Below are 21,015 nucleotides of genomic sequence, written 5' to 3' on the forward strand. Positions count from 1 at the left end.
TCATACCAACAAAGTCTGGGATGGTTTCTGCAAACGTAAGTAGTTTTGAGTAAGTGAGTGAGTGTGAGAGCATTCCTGAATATCATGTTTGTGTTTGGGTCATGTGGGAGAGGATGTCTCTGCTGCTTCTTTCAGTCTAATAATCAGATTCTGTGCAGAGATGTTCGGCTGAGAAACGACCCAGTGGGCTCTCTGTGGTTCCTCTCTTTGAATAGTCACCCTGCTGCAGTTATCAGCATTGAAGTCAACTTTCAAACACATTCTTGACAAAGCATTGCTACAATACACTTCACAGATTTAACCATCCCAACACCCAGTTATCAGTATTTCTGTCACTTTTTTAAACAAAAGGAACAAAAGAATAATTCATTACCAAAATAATTAAGGAAATAATCAATCATGGCACCCATCAGAGTTGTGATTTTATGCTACCACTTGAATAGTTGCAGACCAAACCTTGGACTCCGTAACTCAACAATGTATCTGATAACAACATAATGTATTTCAAACTGAGACAGTGTTATAGATCCCTTAGGTGAAGTTGGAGGGAGGAGGATTGAAGTTGATGCTTTAGGGCAACAGTTTGCCTCACAGGACAGAAGAGCCTCTGGTGATATTTCTGGCAGGCCAGTAATGAGTTTTGAAAGGGAGAATTATTTCAGAGAAACAACGCCCAACTCTCGTTGAGCTTTAGCGGGCATAAATCCAAAGGAGATGTCAGGAAGACACTCAGACATGCCTGAACCTGGGTGTACAAACTGAGGAGGAGATTAAAGGCAGGCTGTGAGATTCTTATTCACTTTCCTTTTTCACAGATTCAGAAAATATCTCTTCAGGATCTGACAGCAGTCCTTACTAGCAACTCTCTTCCACAGTTATGTTAATGAGGACCAGAGTTGTGACACAGTATGAGCTAACTTACCTGAGCCAGGGCTGCTCAAAGTTTGAACACACTGTTCAGGGTTTTTCTGACTTCCTGTGCAAACATGACCTTTAAACTGAAGTATTGGTTCAACATTTTTAAGCAAACTTTCTCCAAAATTGCAACCATCAGTTTAAGTTTAAAAGAAAGTGATACAGGGGAAAAACGTGTAGTATAGAGTAGGGATGTATATTTCAAGTATTTCCTGTGATCGATCTTTGGAAATGTTTACGATCAATCATCGATTAATCATTAAAAAAAACTTTAACATTTTCCATGTCAAAAACAAAGCCGAAAGCGTTTTTTCCTCTGAATCAAAATTTCCTTCACAACACAATGTATAGAACTTCAACAAGGGAACTGAACAAAAACATATTGTGGACTCAGTGTCCAGTTTTTCTGTTCATGGTCAGGTGTCAGCCAGGAGCGCAACCACGTCATAATCAGTCCGGCAATGGAGAAAAAAAGCGCTTGTAGAGACCTGTCACTCAGCCGCAGCCCCCAGCTGAGCGTCTCTGCTGTGTGAATCACTTTTAGTCAGCTGATTTATATCGAAACATGCTTTAAACTTAAAACACCTCCCTGATAGCTGAACCAAATATGAGACCACATGATGTTTGTTCCACTGGATAGAAAATAGAAATAAAAAAATGTGTTCAAGTAAGTACTTAACAATCAATAATTGATTAATTGTTGACATCCCTAGTATAGAGAAAAAGTAAAGGACCCAAAATGAAGCCCTGAGGGATCCCAGAGCAGTGACATTAACAAATAAAGCTTGAGATATAAAATTAGATCAAAGATGGGTAAGAAGATGTACATTAAACACTAGTTTACGACACAGTTGACCTTTAGACAGTTAGAGTCGGACAAAAGTGAAGCTAAAATAAATTAAACATGTTCTTCTTGATTTTGAAAACTGTCTGGGTTTTTAACTTTTGCACATGAGAGAGACCAAAGTAATGCTTCTGTACCTACACTTTCTACAGCTTTTATAGTTTAGTTTAGTTTAGTTTATTTATTATGCATCGTGTCGTGCACCATAAAGGCGCCCAGCCCATATGGACTTACAAGACACTACAAAAACAAAACAAAATAGGAGCAACAACATAAGCAGAAAAAGAAAAATAGAAGGAAGAAGAGCAGTTACAATGGTGCACATTTCCAACAATGACATAAAGTAATTCAAAAGCACAGTGGTAAACTTCAGACATTTGGCAGTGACAACAACTAAATCAGACATAGAGTGTGCTCCTACACTGCTGAACAGCATTTAACACAAACTGAGCAAACTGGAACACTTTGTGAGTAAACAGGAACTGAAGTCTATCTTCATCAGACATGCAAAACAAATCAGGACAGATTTCTGATATTTTGTTGAAAAGGAGGCACCTGAGATCATGATATGAAGCACAGTAGAATAAAAAGTGCATTTCATTTTCAACTTCCTCCAGATCACACAAGGGACACTTTCTCTCCTCCTCTGGAACAGAGTGGAAGAGACCTGTCTCTAATGCCAGAGGAAGGATACCACATCTCAGCAGAGCACAGACAGACCTCTGAGCTCTGGTTAGGTTAAGAGTGACGTAAAGCTCTGGCTGATACATTTTTTTGAACAGACAATATGTTCCTAGTTTGGGCTTGCACAGGATTTCTTCTAACCATTTATGTTTGTAAGTGTCAAATAGTTTTGTTTTAATATTAATAATTTTAATTTTATTTAATATACCTAATCATATTTCTGATTAGTATCTTTCTGGAAACAGTCGGACTGAAGAAAACAGTGAGTCCTCAAAGGACTTTCTGCTGTGCGTGTCGGTGTTTCACAAGAAGAAGGCTGTTTCCGAAACGGCCTGCTACATACTACTTACTAATGTAGTGGGCAGTAGGTATTGCCTACTACATACTGCGTTTGAATTTAGTATGTAGTCTGACTGTTCTGTCCGATCTGTCATGCAGCATGCTGAGCCAGACTTCGCTGGATTTCCGGTTTCGGAAAGCGGAAGTAAACAACGGCGAAGCCGATAAATAAAATGCTTATTTAGCATCCATTTATGATTTAAAAAGTTAGGAAGTGGTTTATATGTAATTTGATAACTTTCACAGCACCCAAAAACGGATTTCCCCCCGTCAAAAAATGAGGAAAAAGAAAAAGCAGAACGAGCGCTGTGCATTATGGGAAACAGTACGCGAGGAAGACTGGTCCGATGCATACTGAGATATTTTCCCGAATCAGTAGACATCCGGGGAGTTTTGGCTTACTGCAGATTTTGCTCTTGTTCACATACTACTTATTACATACTGAATTTTGTACATATCAGTACGTACTGCTAGTATAGTAGGCGATTTGGGAAACAGCCGAAGACTCTTGATCAGCAGGAGAGGAAAAGAGGATATAGAGAAACTCCATTTCCCAGCACTGACAGGAGTTTCACAATGATGGTTGTTCCCAGGAAAGGGAAAGTGCAAGTCCTAATTCATCAGAAGTTTATTATCGTTATGAGCACTGACCTTGGACTGGTCCACAAATTGAGTTTCATGTCCAAACTAAAAATAATCTTAGAGAAATTAAAGTTTGCATGAGGAGCTTAGAAACTACGACAGAAAACGTCTGGACTCTTGCTTGTTGATGCTACTCTGCTGTGTGGACATGTTCAACGCTTTAAACTGCTTCTGCTCACTTTCTTCTTCTTGTTGTGCGGAGGAAATGAAAGGGTTGGCAGCAGATGAGTCTTTGTTGGAGCGATAGAAATTAAAACCATCCCCATGGGATGTAGAAGCTTTTAACAGCTGAGATTCTGCAAACACGCAGCCTTTTTTATACACCGAGCCGTCTGCTCCAACACTGTTACCTCACTGTTGATGCTGTTTACCTTTTAGTACCTGGAGATAGAAATAACATTATGGCAGGAGAGTATTGAGAAATATTACAAATCTGGTGCTGGGAGGATAAGCCAGTTTGATATTGAACCAAAATGAAGCCTGAGTGATGTAAGGGTAAAATCTTGGAGTGAAATTTCTGCCAAAACATAATTTATCATTACAGTGGTTCTCTCATCAGCACAGCAGGGCTTTGAGCTGGATGCTTCTTTCAGTTGATGTGTTCACAAAGACACAGCTAACATGATAACTTATAAAAGAAGAACTTTAACTTTACTCACTGTAACTTTGGGCCTTGTGACGTGTGTCCACATTAGTATCCACACTCCTACGTTTATGTTTTGGAGGCCGTGAAAAGATACTTACAAAAAAGCATCTTGTTATCACATGTGGTGTTTTTTGTTTGTTTGTTTGTTTTTGGCATCAAAATAAGAATAATATTATTTATTTATTTTTATTTATTTTCTAATATACAGTATATATATTTTTTATTTTATTTATTGTCAATCTTCTTGCTTTTTTTTCCTTTTCCACTTATTTATCTTTTAAATACTAACCTATTTATCTTATTGTAGTTTAACTGTTATTTATTTTCCTTTTTATTTATTTATCTTTCATTTTAAATCATTATGATTTATTATTATTGGTTGCTTTTTCGTTAATTCACTTAATGCTTCTTATCTAAAAAACATCACTTGCTTTAATTTTTTACATTGATCTTTTATATGTAATGTGTAAAAATTCAAATAAACAGATCTTTGAAGAAGAAAAAAAAAACATCTTGGTATAAATCTCCAGTTTGCTACAAAGCCTGAGGCGAATGGAAATCTCAGCAGCTTTAATGGAATCTGGTCAAAATGGCAAATATAAACGCTGACCTGTGGGTGACGATTAAAAGTCAAAGGACGATGATTAAGTCAAAAAAGAAGAGGACTAGGCAGCACTGAAAGAAAAGAAATGTAGCTTCCTCTCTGAGCGGATGGAAAAGTTGCAGTGACGTTTCGATGGTTCTGATATTGAGGTCAATGCAAATAAAATAGCTTGCACATTGGTCTCTAGCAAGTGGCAACCTCCGGCCACGAGAATTGAAGCCAATGCAGAAGTGTTAAAAACTGCAGTTCTTTGAGTGTCCACTTGAGGCTGGCTCCTGAAATACCGGAAACCACATACACACCAATTCAAAGAAGACGATCTTTACAGCAGAAATAAACATGTTTACAGCCTGGTTCAATAAACGAGTGTAGTCTGGATAGTTCATTGCTTGATCAGCACACACTGTATGGGGGGTGAATCTTTTCATAACGCAGCAATTTTGAAGATTTTAATATTACGAGTTTTCAATTATGAGAGTCCCAGCTGACGGCTCAAACTCCACCTCTTTACGTCACAATCGCTCGACAGAGGTTAGGTTGAGTTCAGCATTTCCAATATGGCTGCCACCGACAAATGGCGTCAAAACAGCTCTTCAGGAACAGATTGGTGACGTCACCGATACTACGTCCATTATTTTCGCAGTCTATGGTTTTGAGTATCTGTTTTTGTTGTTGTCTGAGATGTGTAGACAGAGCAGTGTGCTGATTCTCTGCCCGCCTCTGCATTAATGCTAACTTGCTTGTTGTTCTAAAGCGAAATGAACTTTTGAATCAACCTCAGGTTATAAAAGAAGGCAGGTTTAACTTTAAGCAGTGTGGCTCAGCTCTGTTCAGCTGCTGTAGGATCTTTGAGAATCCAGCAGATCTTCATGTGTTTACAGCAGCATTAAGACTTTTCCTCATGTTACAAATTTCCCCAGTTTATCCTGCCAGGACCAATAACTCTTCCTCCTCACAGCCGCCCCCCCCCCCCTCTCTCTCTCTCTCTCTCCCTCTCCCTCTCTCTCTCATGGGTAAGGAGACTTTTTAATGCATTCTCTTTGTCAGACTAACCCTCTCTTCTGAGGAGCTGTTGAGAGGACTCATTAGTTTCGTCAGGTCTGTCACTCAGCTCTACTTTTGCTAATTAGGCCTTTACACAGAGGACAGCCGGCTCATCCCACGTCTGTGTGTGTGTGTGTGTGTGTGTGTGTGTGTGTGTGTGTGTGTGTGTGTGTGTGTGTGTGTGTGTGTGAGCGCTCAGCTCATTTATGCCTCTGTGTATGTTTTTATCTACATTAAAGTGTTCAAGGAAGATTCCCACGGGACCAGAATCCCACGAGGCCGGCTCATCTGCCTCCTTCACACCTCAGTGCCTGCACAAACAGACGGGAAGAGGTTGAAGCAAAGGAAAACATGTAGAAGAGAAGAGAAGAGAAGAGTCTGACTCCACACATATTTGATAGTGGCATTAGTTGTGGTGCAAAGCTCTAAACCGCCTTCAAACTGGCCTCCTCTCTTCTTTCTCAAAACATACTCACGAGTACTAATCTTTTGGTATGGCCCAAATAACGAAATAATAGCTAACAGAGCTCCGAGTCATGCATTCAAACCCCGGCCTCTGTTTTCCCCCCAAAACTACCCAGAAATTCCCCTGTGGTTTGGCCCGCTACTCTCCTAATTTTCTCTCATTCCTCTTTCTCTCCCCGTACCTCCCTTTATCCTCCTGCAGGCCAGTGTCCATTTTCCCTCTTGTCGTTCCCCTCTCTCTCTCTCTTGTTCATCCTCCTCTCCTCTGTTTCCCACACCTTTCATGAAGTCTTACCTCCCTCTCTCAGTCTCTTTCTTCTTAATCTTCTTGTCCACTGTTATTCTCTTTCTTCTTCTCTTCCCCCCCCTCCCTTCACCTCCATTCTGCCAGAAACCTAATGAGAACAATGTGTCTGAATGTAGCCCCAATAGAGACAGCATGTGTGTGTGTCAGTGTGTATGTGTGTGTGTGTGTGTGTGTGTCAGTGTGTGTGTGTTCATACGGTCCCCTTACTCGCCACATCTCTAACTCTGTGTGGACTAGAGTATAGTCCCGTTGTTACAGTCGTTTATTTACCTGCTGAAATTTAAACTTATTACCTTGCTTTCTTACTGATCTCCCTGCTGTTTAAGATGCTTGATTCTGATTGGTCCAAACCTTTTGACAACGGTTATTAACTTTCACTAACATGAGCAACACCAGAGTCAAACTGATCACACGTCATGTCAACTCAATCCACGGAAAAGAGTTCAGAAACATTCAGCTTCTGCTTGTTGACACCAAAGACTGTAAGGTGAGGGGAATCCGTTAGCTTCAAAACAATGTGGCTTATCCGTTAGCTTCGGTTAGCATGCTAAATCAGCAGGCTCGATTTTCATATTGGATCCTGTCCAGTAATGTTAGCAATGAGCAGGTGAGAGAAACTTTAGGTTAGTGATCTCTACAAAGAAAGTTAAACCATGAGTGGTGGTGATGATAGCAGCAGGGTTCAAAGTTGTGTCATTAGTTTCTTTTTAAAGGTGTGTGAACCTCAGAGCTCAGAGAAGAAGGAGAGCTGAATGAGGACAGTTTCATGTTCAATCCACCAAAACCGGCAGAGAAGAATCCATCACCATGGAACGATCACTGACGAGGAATCACTGGGACTATTTTTAAAAACTGTAAACATAAATCATTTTAGATCAATAAAATAATCTTTTAATTGATGTTTTTTACCAACGTGTTTGTATTTTAAGTTAGTAGCCATCGGTGTCTTGTCTCACCCTGTTGGAATTCTATTTCCCATAACCACCTGCTAACCAAACATGATCCCTTACTTCTTTTCTAACAGAGATTTTCTGTTCTCTTCTCTGGTTTTAAAAATGTCATGTAAAGATCATTTTCAATCTTTTAACACTTGAACTATTGTCTCCGAGGCTTTCAGGTGCAGTCAGCAGGTATTTAGATGATTGATGTGGTACATCCCAGTTCCATTTTCATTCCATGGACATTTCAAGATGTTAAAATAGAACTTGAGTTGAGAGACGACATGCCCCGAGAATCTTTTAAAATATCACCCAAGTTCAGAGATACTGCAGTTCCCTTTAAAAGCCTGGTTGAATGAGGCTGTTGCATGTCAGGGACGAGACTGCTTTAAGGTGATGTGCATTTTACATCAATGCAATGAAGTCAATTAATTATCATGATTTTTATACTGGACACTCCATAAACAGACATCAGCTGATTTTACCTGCAGAGAGCAAGGAAGTGATCTCTCATTATATTTTCTGAATCAGGAGAATCCTGCAGACTTCTTTGTTGGGATGTGTACTTTATCTACTATATACCTGCATTAGTTCAGGTGTGTCATGCAGCTCTCTCTCTTCCAGTATTTGCCGTCTTATAACCATAGAATGTATAAAAAATGGACGTAGTATCAGTGACGTCACCCATCTGTTTCTGAATCGCTGTTTTGAGGCCAATCTTCGGTGGGAGCCATATTACTGCTGTCGAGCGATTGTGACATAAAGAGGCGGGTTTTGAGCCTCCTAGCCAACAGCTACAGTGCTGCCTGTCAAGGCAGCAGTGCCTCTCATTGGAAGACTCATAATCTTAATATCTTTGAAATTGCCAAGTCATGAAAAAAATTCACCCCCCGTTATTTCTGCTGTAAAGATCGTCTTTTTTGAATTGGTGTGTATGTGGTTTCCAGTACTTCCGGAGCCAGCCTCAAGTGGATCCTCGATGAACTGCAGTTTTTAGCACTTGCACATTGGACTCATATTTTTAGACCGGAGGTTGCTGCTTGGTTATAACTTACAATGATCATTTTTTAGAAAATCTACCGTAATATCACACACTGCATCTCCATCTAAAAGAATGTGACATCAAGTGTGATTCCTTTTGCTCACAATACATGACACCATTAAATGCTGCAGAACTATCTCACAATCAAACAGACCATCAACAACTTTAGCCGTGCAGAGTCATGTTTGGATTCTGCATAGAGAAATGAAAACATGAATCAAATCAGATGAGACAACATTGATCTGCATCGATCTAAAGAGGTAACTTTTTTTAAAGCACCATGTCAAAAAGACCATCTGAGATCTGTGCAAATGTGACATGACTGTACAGGGCATCACACACTGGTACATTCAGACCTGCCTCCTCCTACTCCTCTCTGCCGTCCTCTCTAACCTGAAGAGAAAACAAACACTTTGGGGAATCATCATTTAGAAAAACAAACATGTGTTTTGTCTGCATGTCCACACTGCAACATTTATGAAATTAGTCTGTTTTTTTCCAGCGGTCAGAGTACCCACTGTATGACCTGAGAGTGTTTTTGAATATGTGTGCCAACTGTCTACAAAGGATAAAGCAGATTATGGACAAAAATAATCACATTCATCATTCTCTACTGTCAAAAGATTACAAATGTCTATCCATCATATGAGGCCACAGATTGATGCTGGTTTATCCACCACGGCTCCCGAAGCACCACGACTGAGCAACTTCACAGCAACATTTAAAAACTAAATACATGTTATAATAACAGTCCTCTGCTTGGCTTAAAGCAGCACCAGGAGGAGATTAGATCTGAGCAGACCCTGCTGATTCCAGACTGATGGGCGGCCCTCGTCCCAATTCATGAAAATACAAGGAATGGTTAAATATCTCAAAGTCAGAGAAGCCTTTGTTTTCATACGAATGTGACAAGAGCCGCTTTAAAGGGTCAGTTCATGCAAATTATAACCAAACATGTCATCCAGAGTAAGATCCAGACTGTATGTTAGCTTGTTTAGTGATCTGCTTCCTACAACAAACCCACCTGAGATCGACCATCCATCCATCCATCCATCCATCCATCCATCCGTCCATCCGTCCAACTATCTATCTATCTATCTATCTATCTATCTATCTATCTATCTATCTATCTATCTATCTATCTATCTATCTATCTATCTATCTATCTATCTATCTATCTATCTATCTATCCATCCATCCATCCATCCATCCATCCATCCATCCATCCATCCATCCATCCATCCATCAGAGAAGTTGGGTACAGCCAGTACACCAGTCTATCACATAGACTTACACGAGACTTCCAACAGATCCGTGTCCGGTCCGTCTCCGATCCACTACGGTCCTGCTCTGTGTTCTCTCATCCATCAACACCTACTGGTTGCGTTTCGGAAGGCATCACGGAGCAGGACCACCGGACAGCTGGAGTCATGTGACCGAGGTTTTCCTGCGGTATACTGAATCAAGATTCTCCTCATCCATGTTGTCCTCTGAAAACCTCTGACTTGATGACTCCAGGCCTGGCTCCGCTCTAAATGACATTTTGTTGTCATAGTTAAGTTAAAAACGATCTGGTGATAACACAGAGTGTTTTATTCTGAAAATTAACCGGATGTCTTCATTTTGTTTTGGTGCCTGACTTCCTGTCCCGCTCCATCTGCTCTATGCTGAGTCCAGAACGCAACCAAGCGGATCCAGTTGAAGTTAACACATTGACTAGAATAAAAACCTATCAGATCCGGTGACGGATCGGAGATGGACCAGACACGGATCTGGTGGAATTCGGCCGTTAGACCAGACACACTCACATTCACACCTAAGACCAACTTAGTGTCACCAATTAAAGGCACCGATATCTAGCGTTCAGGTTCTGTAATGAAACGCTTGCTTGCTCACCCCTCCTGTTGGTGAAGCTATGGTGGCCTTAAGGGACACAAAGCTCCAGCAATGCATGATAAGTACGATCCTCCCTTTGTCAAACTATTTTGCACACAACAACCTCTCTCTTCTTCCTTGTCCTTCAACTGATGCAATTCCCACGTCAACCTAGTAAATACAAAATGTGTTAGTTTGTTCGTTCTGTGCCGCAGCCGAAACATGGAAGGGGAAACGCTCCCATGTGGATCTAAAAGGCTCATTCTAAGTTAAAAACCAAGTGTTTTTTATATTCAAATGATCATGAACATACTTCCATCCATTATCATGACTGCTTATCCCAGTAGAGGTCACGGGGGGCTGGAGCCTATCCCAGCTGGCTACAGGCGGAAGGCAGGGTACACCAGACAGGTCACCAACCTATCACAGGGCAAACACAGAGAGACAGACAACCATTCACGCACACACTCACACCTCCGGGCAATTTAGAGTGATCAATCAACCTGGTAAGCCTGTTTTTGGACTGTGGGAAGAAAGTGGAGTGCTGGAGGGAGCCCATGCACGTACAGATGCACGTAAGATATTACCTACACACAGAGAGACCCCAGTCCAGACTGGATTTACAGGGACCTCCTCACTGTGAGGAAAAAGTGCCAACCACTGCAGCACCGTGCAGCCACACGCTGAGACCAGATCAAACTCAATCACCTCTATGTGTGGCCCTCGATATCAAACATCAGCTCTTCTCTTCACAATGGTCTCATTAACTCTCAGCAGAGCTCACTGAACACTTTCCTCTCAGAGTTATTTGTACTTCAGAAACCAGAGATCTTCAAATTCCATTTTTCCTGCCAAATCCCGGCTCTGAAACCAGGACTTGAGTATCATCCATTACAGAGACCTTCAGGTACCAGAAGGATTTAAAAAAAATACACATTTTGGGTGAAAAACAAACACACTGATTGTTGTTGAACAAGTCTTTGTTTGATATCATTCCCTTGAGGTTCTTTCTAAATGTGTCTAAAGAATGTATTTGGTTTCCATTTCCAGGCGTCAGCTCACTTTAAGAAGCATCACCAGCTCGTCTCATACAAACCTCTCTAAACAAACAAATATGAGCTCTTTTTTTGACAGCTGGCTCCCAGAGACACATCTGCATATCAAAGGTAACGGAGTTCATACTGACACGGAGCGGACCAACGTGGCCTAGTTCAGGACGTGCAGACTCATGCTCTGCGGCACAACTCTCCCCATGAGGACAGCATACGACACAGTGCACCGGCGCTCGGCTAGATTTGGCTTCAGAACAAAAGAAAGTCTCATCAATGGCCTCTGTGCCTGTAATGTGCTCTCTTTCCCTGCATGCACTCTCACTAAAGGATCAACCTGACCTTCACCACCAGCAGGACGACCCAATAAGACACGCCGCTGCAGCAAGCTTGGACTAATCATTTGAACATATGGGATGTTATGTCTATCAGTCAGCTGGCGTGTGGGGAGGATTAACCAGTGGCATGTCTGAGATGTCACGTCACATGTTAATGGGCAGAAACAGAACTCATTATATCATTTCTGTGGGCTCGGAGAGGGCAACCAGCCTTGTAGAGCAACAGGCTTAACTCTGACAGGCGATAGGACTCTGAGTCTCTTTGATAAAGTCAAACCACGGTTCATGTTAGTTTGGTTCTCCCGTCTCAGTGTCTGTGTCTGAAACACAAAATAAAAGTGACAGATGAGAGAAGAAAACTCTCATTCACGATCTTTGGTTGTCATGAGGAGTGTTCTGAGCAGCATTTGTGCAGGAATATTTGGTCCCAAGCAGAGAACCATACGAAGTTTACGCTGTTTTAGGATCTTCACAAAAGCTGACATTTCTATTGAAACATCTGCACGAGGGCAAAGAGCCTAGTTAGAGCAGTCAGTGTGTCAGAAAACCAAAACAACGAGCTGAAAGACCCTAAAAAGTCTCTGCACCCTCTTCAGGATCAAAGCAGGATTTGATTTTATATCCCTGTTCCTCTTTGTCTGTGATGTGTAAAGCACAGAGGCAGAACGCTGTGTCAGAGTTGTTGCTCTGCAATCAAAGGTCATGCTCCTCATGTACCTCATGCTCGTTTGACCTCCATGGGAGCATTCAGCTGTGCAGACCCCCGTCTCTGGAACCCTCTAAACCATCCGTAACACAAATTCTGTTTCCAGTTCAAGTCCCGTCTAAAGACCCTCCTTTTTTGAACTGCACATACACTGTAAACACATCACACCAGCCTTTTAGAGCATATTAATATTACATTCATTGTTTTCCTTTTTTGGATCGTATATTGTTTGTTTCACCAAATACTGTTTACTCTGATAGTGAGTCTGTTTTATTGTTGTTGGATTTGTAAAGAGACATTGAGTGTCTTGAAAGGCGCCACTAAATACAATTATTATATTCTTCTTCTTCTTCTTCTTCTTCTTCTTCTTATTATTATTATCATTATTATTATTATTATTATTATCATTATTATTATTATTATTGTTATTATTATTAGCATTATTATTATTAGCATTATTATTATTAGCATTATTGCCAGTAGGGCACAATAGCTCTGTGTGCATGGTGTGTGTGTCTGCATGTTGTGCCTCTCAAGCTAACATAACCTGATAACATAACATGAAATCAGCATAACACAATATGTCGCTGATGCAGGTTCAATGAATAGTGACGACTTTAACTTAAACTTTATTACGGCGCTGAAAATCACACATTATTTTTGTCATGTAAATGTGAAGAGGGATATTTAAAAATGTTTCAAATTTGCAGTTTTATTCTTTAAATTACATCCAAGATTTTGAATCAATAGAATATCTAATTATAACTATTATAATGTATTTATTAATCTATTCACTTTTTACCTATATTGGCAGCTGAGGAGAGTCAGGACATGTTGAAGGTAGAAAGCGGGGAAAGAAATGCAGCGAATGGTCGAGGACCAGCGACCGCCGCGATGAGGAATAGCCTCTCATCATATCATACCAAACCAACATCAAACACGAGTCCTGAGGAAGTAACATTTCATTTGGTATCAACTTAAATAAATTGCCCACTGAGGACAAACTGATCACTAACAATGAAACTTAAAAATTGTTCTTAAACTTCAAGTTAGTTTAAGATCTTTAAAGTTCCTGTGTTCAAGTTAGCTTAAGATCTTTAAAGTTCCTGTGTTCAAGTTAGTTTAAGATCTTTAAAGATCCTGTGAGGAGTTTTTAACGTGTTATGAAATGACACCATTAGCTCAAAGAAAAGCATCTTCTGTCTTTTGAATGCCTGTAACTGATGTGAGGGCGGAGGAATCAGACACTTCACAGCACGGTGAAGATAAACTCCCTCTTCACTTTAAACTATTATTGTTGCTGATGAGATACAAACGTTCAGGCAGCATATTGCAGTGGTTTGTTTGCAGGTTAGAAACAACAACTCTTCCTCCATCATCCTCTCCTCTGATGCCTCGCTCTCCTCCCTCATGCAGCAGTAAAGATCAGTGTAAGTGTAGAGCAGCATGATGCATCACAGCCGCCAGTTATGACCTTTGGCCTACATCCGCACAGGCAAGCGGAGGTCAGGAATGTGGGGCACCTAAGCTAATTGTGAGAATATCTGGGGGTTTATGTATTGTTTGCGCGGCCGGGCGGTCTGGAAAATCAGGCGAGTTCTGTGTGACTGCCATTTCTCAGAGTGGTGGGAGACCGGCAGAGACAGGGGAGAAGAGCTGGTCCACAAACAACACGGCTCACTGCCTGTCAACCTGACAAACAGTGACAGGCAGCTGACACATTCTTCTACACAGAGGCCAGGTCTGGACGGCATGTGCTGTGGCAGGAGGAAACACATCCTCCCGTCAACCCCCCGAGGGTTTACTGAGATTGATTTTATATCAATGTCAGGTGCGATCGCCCAAATTCCACATCACGTTTTGAAGTGATACCTCTTTCACCCTGGTATGAAAGCTCCTTCACTTAGAGCCACATTTGTATGTGGCTTTCACAGAGCCTCCTCCTGAAAGAGACAATTCAAACCATGAGTACAAGACTCACTTTCTTCAGTCTTATATGATCTTTCTTTGTTTTCATCCTTTTCATTGTGCACAGGTAAACGCAGGAGAAACTGCACGGTGGGTTGCACACTCAAATTTTAAAAGGACCCTTCAGTTTTCATCATTGACTGTTTGATAAATGGACAAAGTATGCGTTACGTCGCCCATCTGTTTTTGAAGCTGATTGTTGGCAGAAGCCATATTGGAAATGTTGAACTCAACCTACGGCTGTCTAACTGTTGTGACGTAAAGAGGCGGGCTTTGAGCCTCCTCGCCAACAGCTAAAGTGTTCCCGCCTGTCAATCAAGTCACCGGTGCCTCTCATTATGGAAAACTCGTAATCTTAGTATCTTCTAAACTCCTGAGTTACAAAAGAATCCCCCGTACAGTGTGTGCTGATCCAGAAATGAGCTATTCACACATAAATCATTTCTTGAACCAGCCTGTAAACATGTTTATTTCTGCTGTAAGGATCAGCTTTTTAGAATGGGTCTTCTGGTACTTCCAGAGCCAGACTCAAGTGGACACTCGAGGAACTGCAGTTTTTAACACTTCCACATTGGCTTCAATTCTTAAGGCTGATTTATACTTCTGTGTCTCCCCTACGCAGCAGGGGCTGACGCGGACATGAGCCCCACATACTTGTGTGTTGATGTGTCCGGGTCACGCAGCAATACTCCTCCTAAACACTTGAGGGCAGTGTGGTCTCTCTGATAGCTGCTCCTGCTTCCAACCCCGCTACGATCTCTATTTACTTTTCCAAAGAGATTCAGAGCGTGTTATGTTAATCTACAGCTGATACATGTTGCTGTTTATCATACAGACATGATTACATGAAGAATAGAGAGGAGGAGATGAAATACACGGCCGATGTGCGGCCAATGAGAGGGGATACCGTAAGGGGTTTAAATGCAGGAAACACAATGCCGCCGAGCGGACCAATCACAGGGCTTGCAGTCCACGACGATTCAATGGGTAGTTACATTTTGGAGACGGGACGGGAGCTACGCAGACCTCCAGCGTAAGCTACGCCGTCGATTCGATGCAGAAGTATAAGTCAGCCTTTACTGTCGGAGGTTGCTGCTTGGATTTCATCCGTCAACTAGACCCTGAATTATCAGCAGAGGTCTTTCCCTCATTGATACATCTGACTCACGATTCAAACAAATAATGAAGTTTCACATAAAGAGTGTATAACTTGGTGCTCTTTGGCAGATTTAAAGAAGTAGGAGGCTTTTAATGCTGATTATTTTCAGGATAATATTTCATAAGCAGTCACCGTCTCTGAGATTCTACCTCAGGCTCTGCAGGACTCCAGTGGTTGTACACTGACCTCTTACTGGCTGACCACTCTGGTTAGACCACTTCATAGAGTGCAACCGGGGTCAGGGCTCGTCCAAATATGACCCTCAGCCCTGTAGAGCACATCATCTCCACCATCTCTTCCTCACGTCTCCTCTCTATGTGTGACTGTCTAATAAAGGCAAATAAGAAAATCCAAAGAATCAAAGCTGATGTGACTCAAAACAATACGAAAGCAGTCTGCTACAAGAAGTGTATCAAGAGAAACATGAAACTCTTAAACTGAAAGAAAAAGAACAAACAAAGCTTCTTTTCTGATCATCAACCAGCTGAAGAAACACAACGCTAAGGATCATTCTGAAAATATAAAGACAAGTTGACTCAGTAACCCGAGGATAATGATGGATTGAAACGTGTCTAATGCAACATTTTAGCCTTCTGTGTGGAGTAAACAGGTCTCCCCCTGACTGGAGTGTAAATGTGTCACACATTGATTACTTCCTCCCATCCGAGCTCTTCAGTATTCATCCGGGGTTCATTCCAAGCCATTAAACACTGCATTTAAGCATTTAGCTGTTCCTGGCCTTAAGTTTCCAAACCCCGAGGGCTCTGTGGCCTCACTTCCACGAATTCACTCTTTCTGCACTTTTCCAAACATTGAACACTTCAACATCAGGACTGTTTGGTTTCTGAATTCATTCCATGGAGCTGAGTGCAGACCCAGTGAGCTCAACACGTCTTCCTGTGAGTGTTATCTTTATAACGTCCAGGTTCAGCTGTCTTTTAAACACATGGATGAAGGTGAAATATAAATGCTCAGTATGTGTGATGAACTGTTTGACGTTCTGACTCTTAACATGATCCTAATCTTATTCCCTCTGATCCCCACAGGATGTATAAACATCTGAGGGCCATGTTTACTGTCTTCATGTGATAATCCATCCATGTTGAAAACTATTAGCCGTCCACTTCATAACCTCCAGATGCCCTGTGTAGTGTTCATCGACCAATCACAGGCTGTGTTACAAACTTTCCACCAATCAGAAGTCTGATCTCAACCAGTGGTTCCACAATGAGGAAGGTGTTTTTTAAACAACTCAGCTCTTGAAGTAATAAGTCTGAGAGTTAAATGCTTTTTCTTGTATGGTGAAAAACACATGATCCAGGACAGACATCAGAAGACTAAAGATCAGGGTGATGGTTTGGACTAATTAATCAGTCAGCTGAGTAATGGCACTTTGAAAAAAACTTCCAATACTGATTCCTGCTCTCACACGGCGGATGTCACCGTCACCATTTCCACATGAGGACACATTGTCCCATCCTAAATCAGAGGAGGTCAAACCCAGTGTTTAACATAAGCTCTGATATGATGTATAGAATAAGTTTTTGAATTTTTCCTCCGTCATAAATATCCATGTTCTGAAATCTGTAGCATAACCCAATGTATTATTGTTTTTATGAATTAATTAAAAATCATTATTACCCGGCTCTCTTACTGATCTTCCGGTTGTGTAAGAAGCTTGATTCTGATTGGTCAAAACCCCTTGACAATGGTTATTAACTTTCACTAACATGAGCAACACCAGAGTCAAACTGATCACACGTCATGTCAAATCAATCCACAGAAAAGAGTTCAGACACATTTAGCTTCTGGTTGTTGACACCACAGACCGTAAGGTGAGGTGAAACCGTTAGCTTCCGTTAGCATCATAAGCATTGGTATGCAGTGTGGCTAAAACGTTAGTTTCGGTTAGCATGCTAAATGGGCGGGCAATGGACGTTTATATTGGATCCTGTCCAGCAATATGATCAAGGAGCGGAGCAGGTGAGAGGAACGTATTGAGCTCACCAGCGCCTCAACACTGCTAGCTGCTAGCTGTCTAAGCACCCCACATATTAGGGATGGCCAATGATTTTCCGAAAATTCAAATATTCGTTCCCTTTTTACAAATCGAATGAAAACAATGTTTCATCATTTAACGTGCCTAGTTGTAATACCGTATTCCTGCCAGATGGTGGCTATAGAGCGTCTTAAAGCTGTTTGCTGACTGCATTAACAAACAGAAGAAGAAGAATGCTAACTGCATTAAACGAAAGAAGAAGAAAACATTAGCGACAGTGATTTTCCCGGTTTCTGAATCTCACACTACCACACATGTATTTCAGAGACTGAGCATGGCTGTAAAATGTAAACACACGCCGCGCCACGTCACAGAAACACTGACATAAAGATGGAGACAGACGCTGTCAGTGCCCGCTACTAGCAGCACCCCGTCCTGCTGCTGGTTAACGCAACTGTCACACAAACAGGCAGCTGTGTGTGTGTGTATATGTATGTGTGTTTGTGTGTGTGTGTGTGTGTGTGGGGGGGATTATTCGAATAATCGTGGAATAGATGCCAATGATCACCGAATAGTATTTTGGCTTGAAATGTTCATCACTACCACATACAGAGGCTATAGTCCTCCTCACAGAGGTCGTTGGTTCAACTCCAGCCGCGACCATTTGCTGCATGTCTTCCCCTGCTCTCTACTTTTCACATTTCCTGTCTGTCTTCAGCTGTCCTATCAATAAAGACAAAAAAGCCCCAAATATATAACTTTTAAAAAAAAAGCAGAAATAAGCAGTACTCTCTCTGATGGTCTGGTTTGGGTTTGTAGGTCACAAAGAGGGATCTGCAGAAACCTCAGTCTGTTTCATAAGCAACCAAAACTCCTCACAGGAGCTTTAAAGGAAGATTTAAACATTACTGATGAATTCAAAACACACTGCTTCATACAGGGTGTAAAAGTTATACTTAATCTATTTACATACTTTTACCATGGACACTTTTCACTTGCAAAAAAATAAACACATGATTTATCTCATCCATTGGTCAGTATGTTCCACATCCGTTGTGTTCATGGATTGACTTCTGTTTTTTTTCCCCCGTATATTATAACTGCTTATTTTCTGTTTCCCTCCACTCATTTACATGTTTTCCTCTTTCTCTCTCCTTCTCTCTTTCTCTCTATCTCTCTGTCTCTCCTGGACTGCTCCAGTGTAGTAACACACAGACAAATCTCTTCTGCTTGTGTTTACAGTGACCTCTTATCTTTAGTAACCCACAGCCATTCAACTACCCAGAGTACAATGTATCTAACTCTGACTGTGACCACGGCTGTGGTTACTTTCCTGTTTACTCTAATCAAAGGCTTTCTGTTGATATTATTCAAGCTGTCCTCCTCTCCTCCTCCTGCTGCTGAATGTGGATCAACCCTGTTTGTGTCAGTGTGTCTGCTGCTCTGTAACATTACAACACTGATGACATGTGTGAAATAAAACACAGGACTGGTGTTTCATGGGTCAAAGGTCATGTGCTGAACAATGAATTATGGTGTTAGGAGCATTAACCACTCAAAATACTAAAAGCTGTTTCTTGTGTGTATTTTTCCACAGTGGGAGTAAAACCCTGATTGTTTCAGAGCCAACATGCTGCAGGCCGTCTTGGCCAGCTCTCCTTAGGAAAAGATTTCAATCCCCTGGATATCCTGGTTAAAGAAAGGCTGAGCAGATACAATGAAAGTTAAATATCAGAGCAAAAGACAAGCACAGTCTTCATAGATTGTTCCACATCATCTGTTGTGTGTAATCTCTAATCTGTACTTCTCTAAACTTGGTGCAATAATCCGCACTGACTCTTAATTAATATCTGTTTCTGCAGACTTTGAGAGAGTGAAAAGTTGACTTTCTGTCAGATGAGTTTCTTTAAGCTGCAGGAGAGACCTCTGCTCACCCACACACACTCCCACCCTGATGAGTGAGACATGAAAAGGCTGCAGGGCGCAGAGGTGTACTGTAGCCCCACCACAGGACTCTGGTCTCGGCCTCAGTAAATCCCCGCTCTCGAGTCGGTAGACTTACCCTCCAGCGTCACCTCTTTCCCCGCCTTCTTGAGCGCCTGCACCGCCAGGTCGTGCGTCGCCTCCCGGAGGTCGTTCCCGTTCACGGATAGGATCGCGTCCCCCACTCGGAGCGCCCGGCTCTGGTCTGCTGCGAGCCCCGGGAAGATCTTAGAGATGAGAATTGGCATCCGGTTCTCACGTCCCCCCTTGATACTGATCCCGAGCCCGCCAGACTCCTGTTTGACAACTCGCACTTTACGCACAGCCTCCGAAGTCCCGTCCGCACTGACGGGGCAGTCTCCCTGTCTGGACCCGAAGCTGGACCCGGGACTGCCATAGCTGGAGCCCGGGCTTCCAAAGTCAGAGTTTGTGCCGTTGTTTGGGTACTTTCCGGGGCTGTTTAGACCATAGTTCCCTTCGTATTGACCCCGACTTGAAGCCCCGCGCCCCGGGCTGCTGCTGCGCCCCCGACCCCCGTGGTTCTGGTTTGGAAGTTGTTCTTGACCCGAGGACGGACCACGACCAGGGTTCCCCGGACTCGTTCCCGGGTCGTTTCCGTTCGACATACCATTCCTTAGGCCCGCTGAAGAGTTGTTGTAGTCCCAGTGGGTGCCCCCCTGTCCGGGATCCGTCTCGGCCGTCAGAGTCAGAGTCTCTCGGGTGAGTTCGGAAGCCACTCGGATCCACCGGTCCCGGAGCAGCAGGTCCAGCTGACCGTTCTTATCCGCTCGGGTCCAGACTGCCATCCCTGGACGGTGATCCTCGTCTCTCACTCTAAACTCATCACCAACTTTTTCCTCTTTTCAAGCAGCGCGTACATGCAGAGACGAGGCTCCACTGGCCCGACACACCCACTCCCACACCGTGTCTGCAGGCGGAGGGAGAACCAGAGGGACTCCCAGAGAAAGAGAGGGAGGAGAGGAAGAGGAAAAGAACAACTGGCTGTGACGGGCCAGCCGAACAGGGCTTGTTGTTGACTTCAGGTTGTAAAGCCGCCCGACTTCCACTACCAAGCTGGCGGAAACAAAACAGGATATCCGGTCACAACTTTCAAAATAAAGTTACTACTGAGGACAATCAGGGAGAATAAAAGCAGAGGGTGTTGTTTTTATTAGGAATTACAAAAATATTATTGAAATGTAGATAATGACACACATTAATCTTATATCAAGAAAACCAGTTTATATTTGAAGAAAACAACTGAAATTAACTTGAGATTGTGGAAAATAAAGTGAATTTAAAATCATTGTCTACTAAAGGCTTCCTGAAAAATGGTGACATTCATTTATTTATGGCTTTACTTCCTTAGTTATTTCTACATACTTATTTACTTACTTATTTACTTTTGTGTTTTTGCAAATATGCATAACAGGGCAAGTTTATTTAAAGAGCACCATTACATACAAAG

The 21,015-nt window shown here is 42.2% G+C and overlaps 1 protein-coding gene across 1 annotated transcript in view; it reads right to left on the reverse strand.

Annotated features, from left to right (window-relative positions):
- sntb2 (syntrophin, beta 2) overlaps positions 1–20,618 on the reverse strand; it is a 41,642-nt gene extending 21,024 nt beyond the window's left edge. The window contains exon 1 of the mRNA XM_034684887.1: positions 19,627–20,618. Coding sequence (XP_034540778.1) covers positions 19,627–20,353 — 727 coding nt within the window. The 5' untranslated portion in view covers positions 20,354–20,618. The remainder of the gene's footprint in view (positions 1–19,626) is intronic.
- Between the last annotated feature and the right edge of the window lie 397 nt (positions 20,619–21,015).

Source organism: Notolabrus celidotus, chromosome 6 (assembly GCF_009762535.1).
Source record: "Notolabrus celidotus isolate fNotCel1 chromosome 6, fNotCel1.pri, whole genome shotgun sequence".
NCBI classification, from domain to species: domain Eukaryota; kingdom Metazoa; phylum Chordata; class Actinopteri; order Labriformes; family Labridae; genus Notolabrus; species Notolabrus celidotus.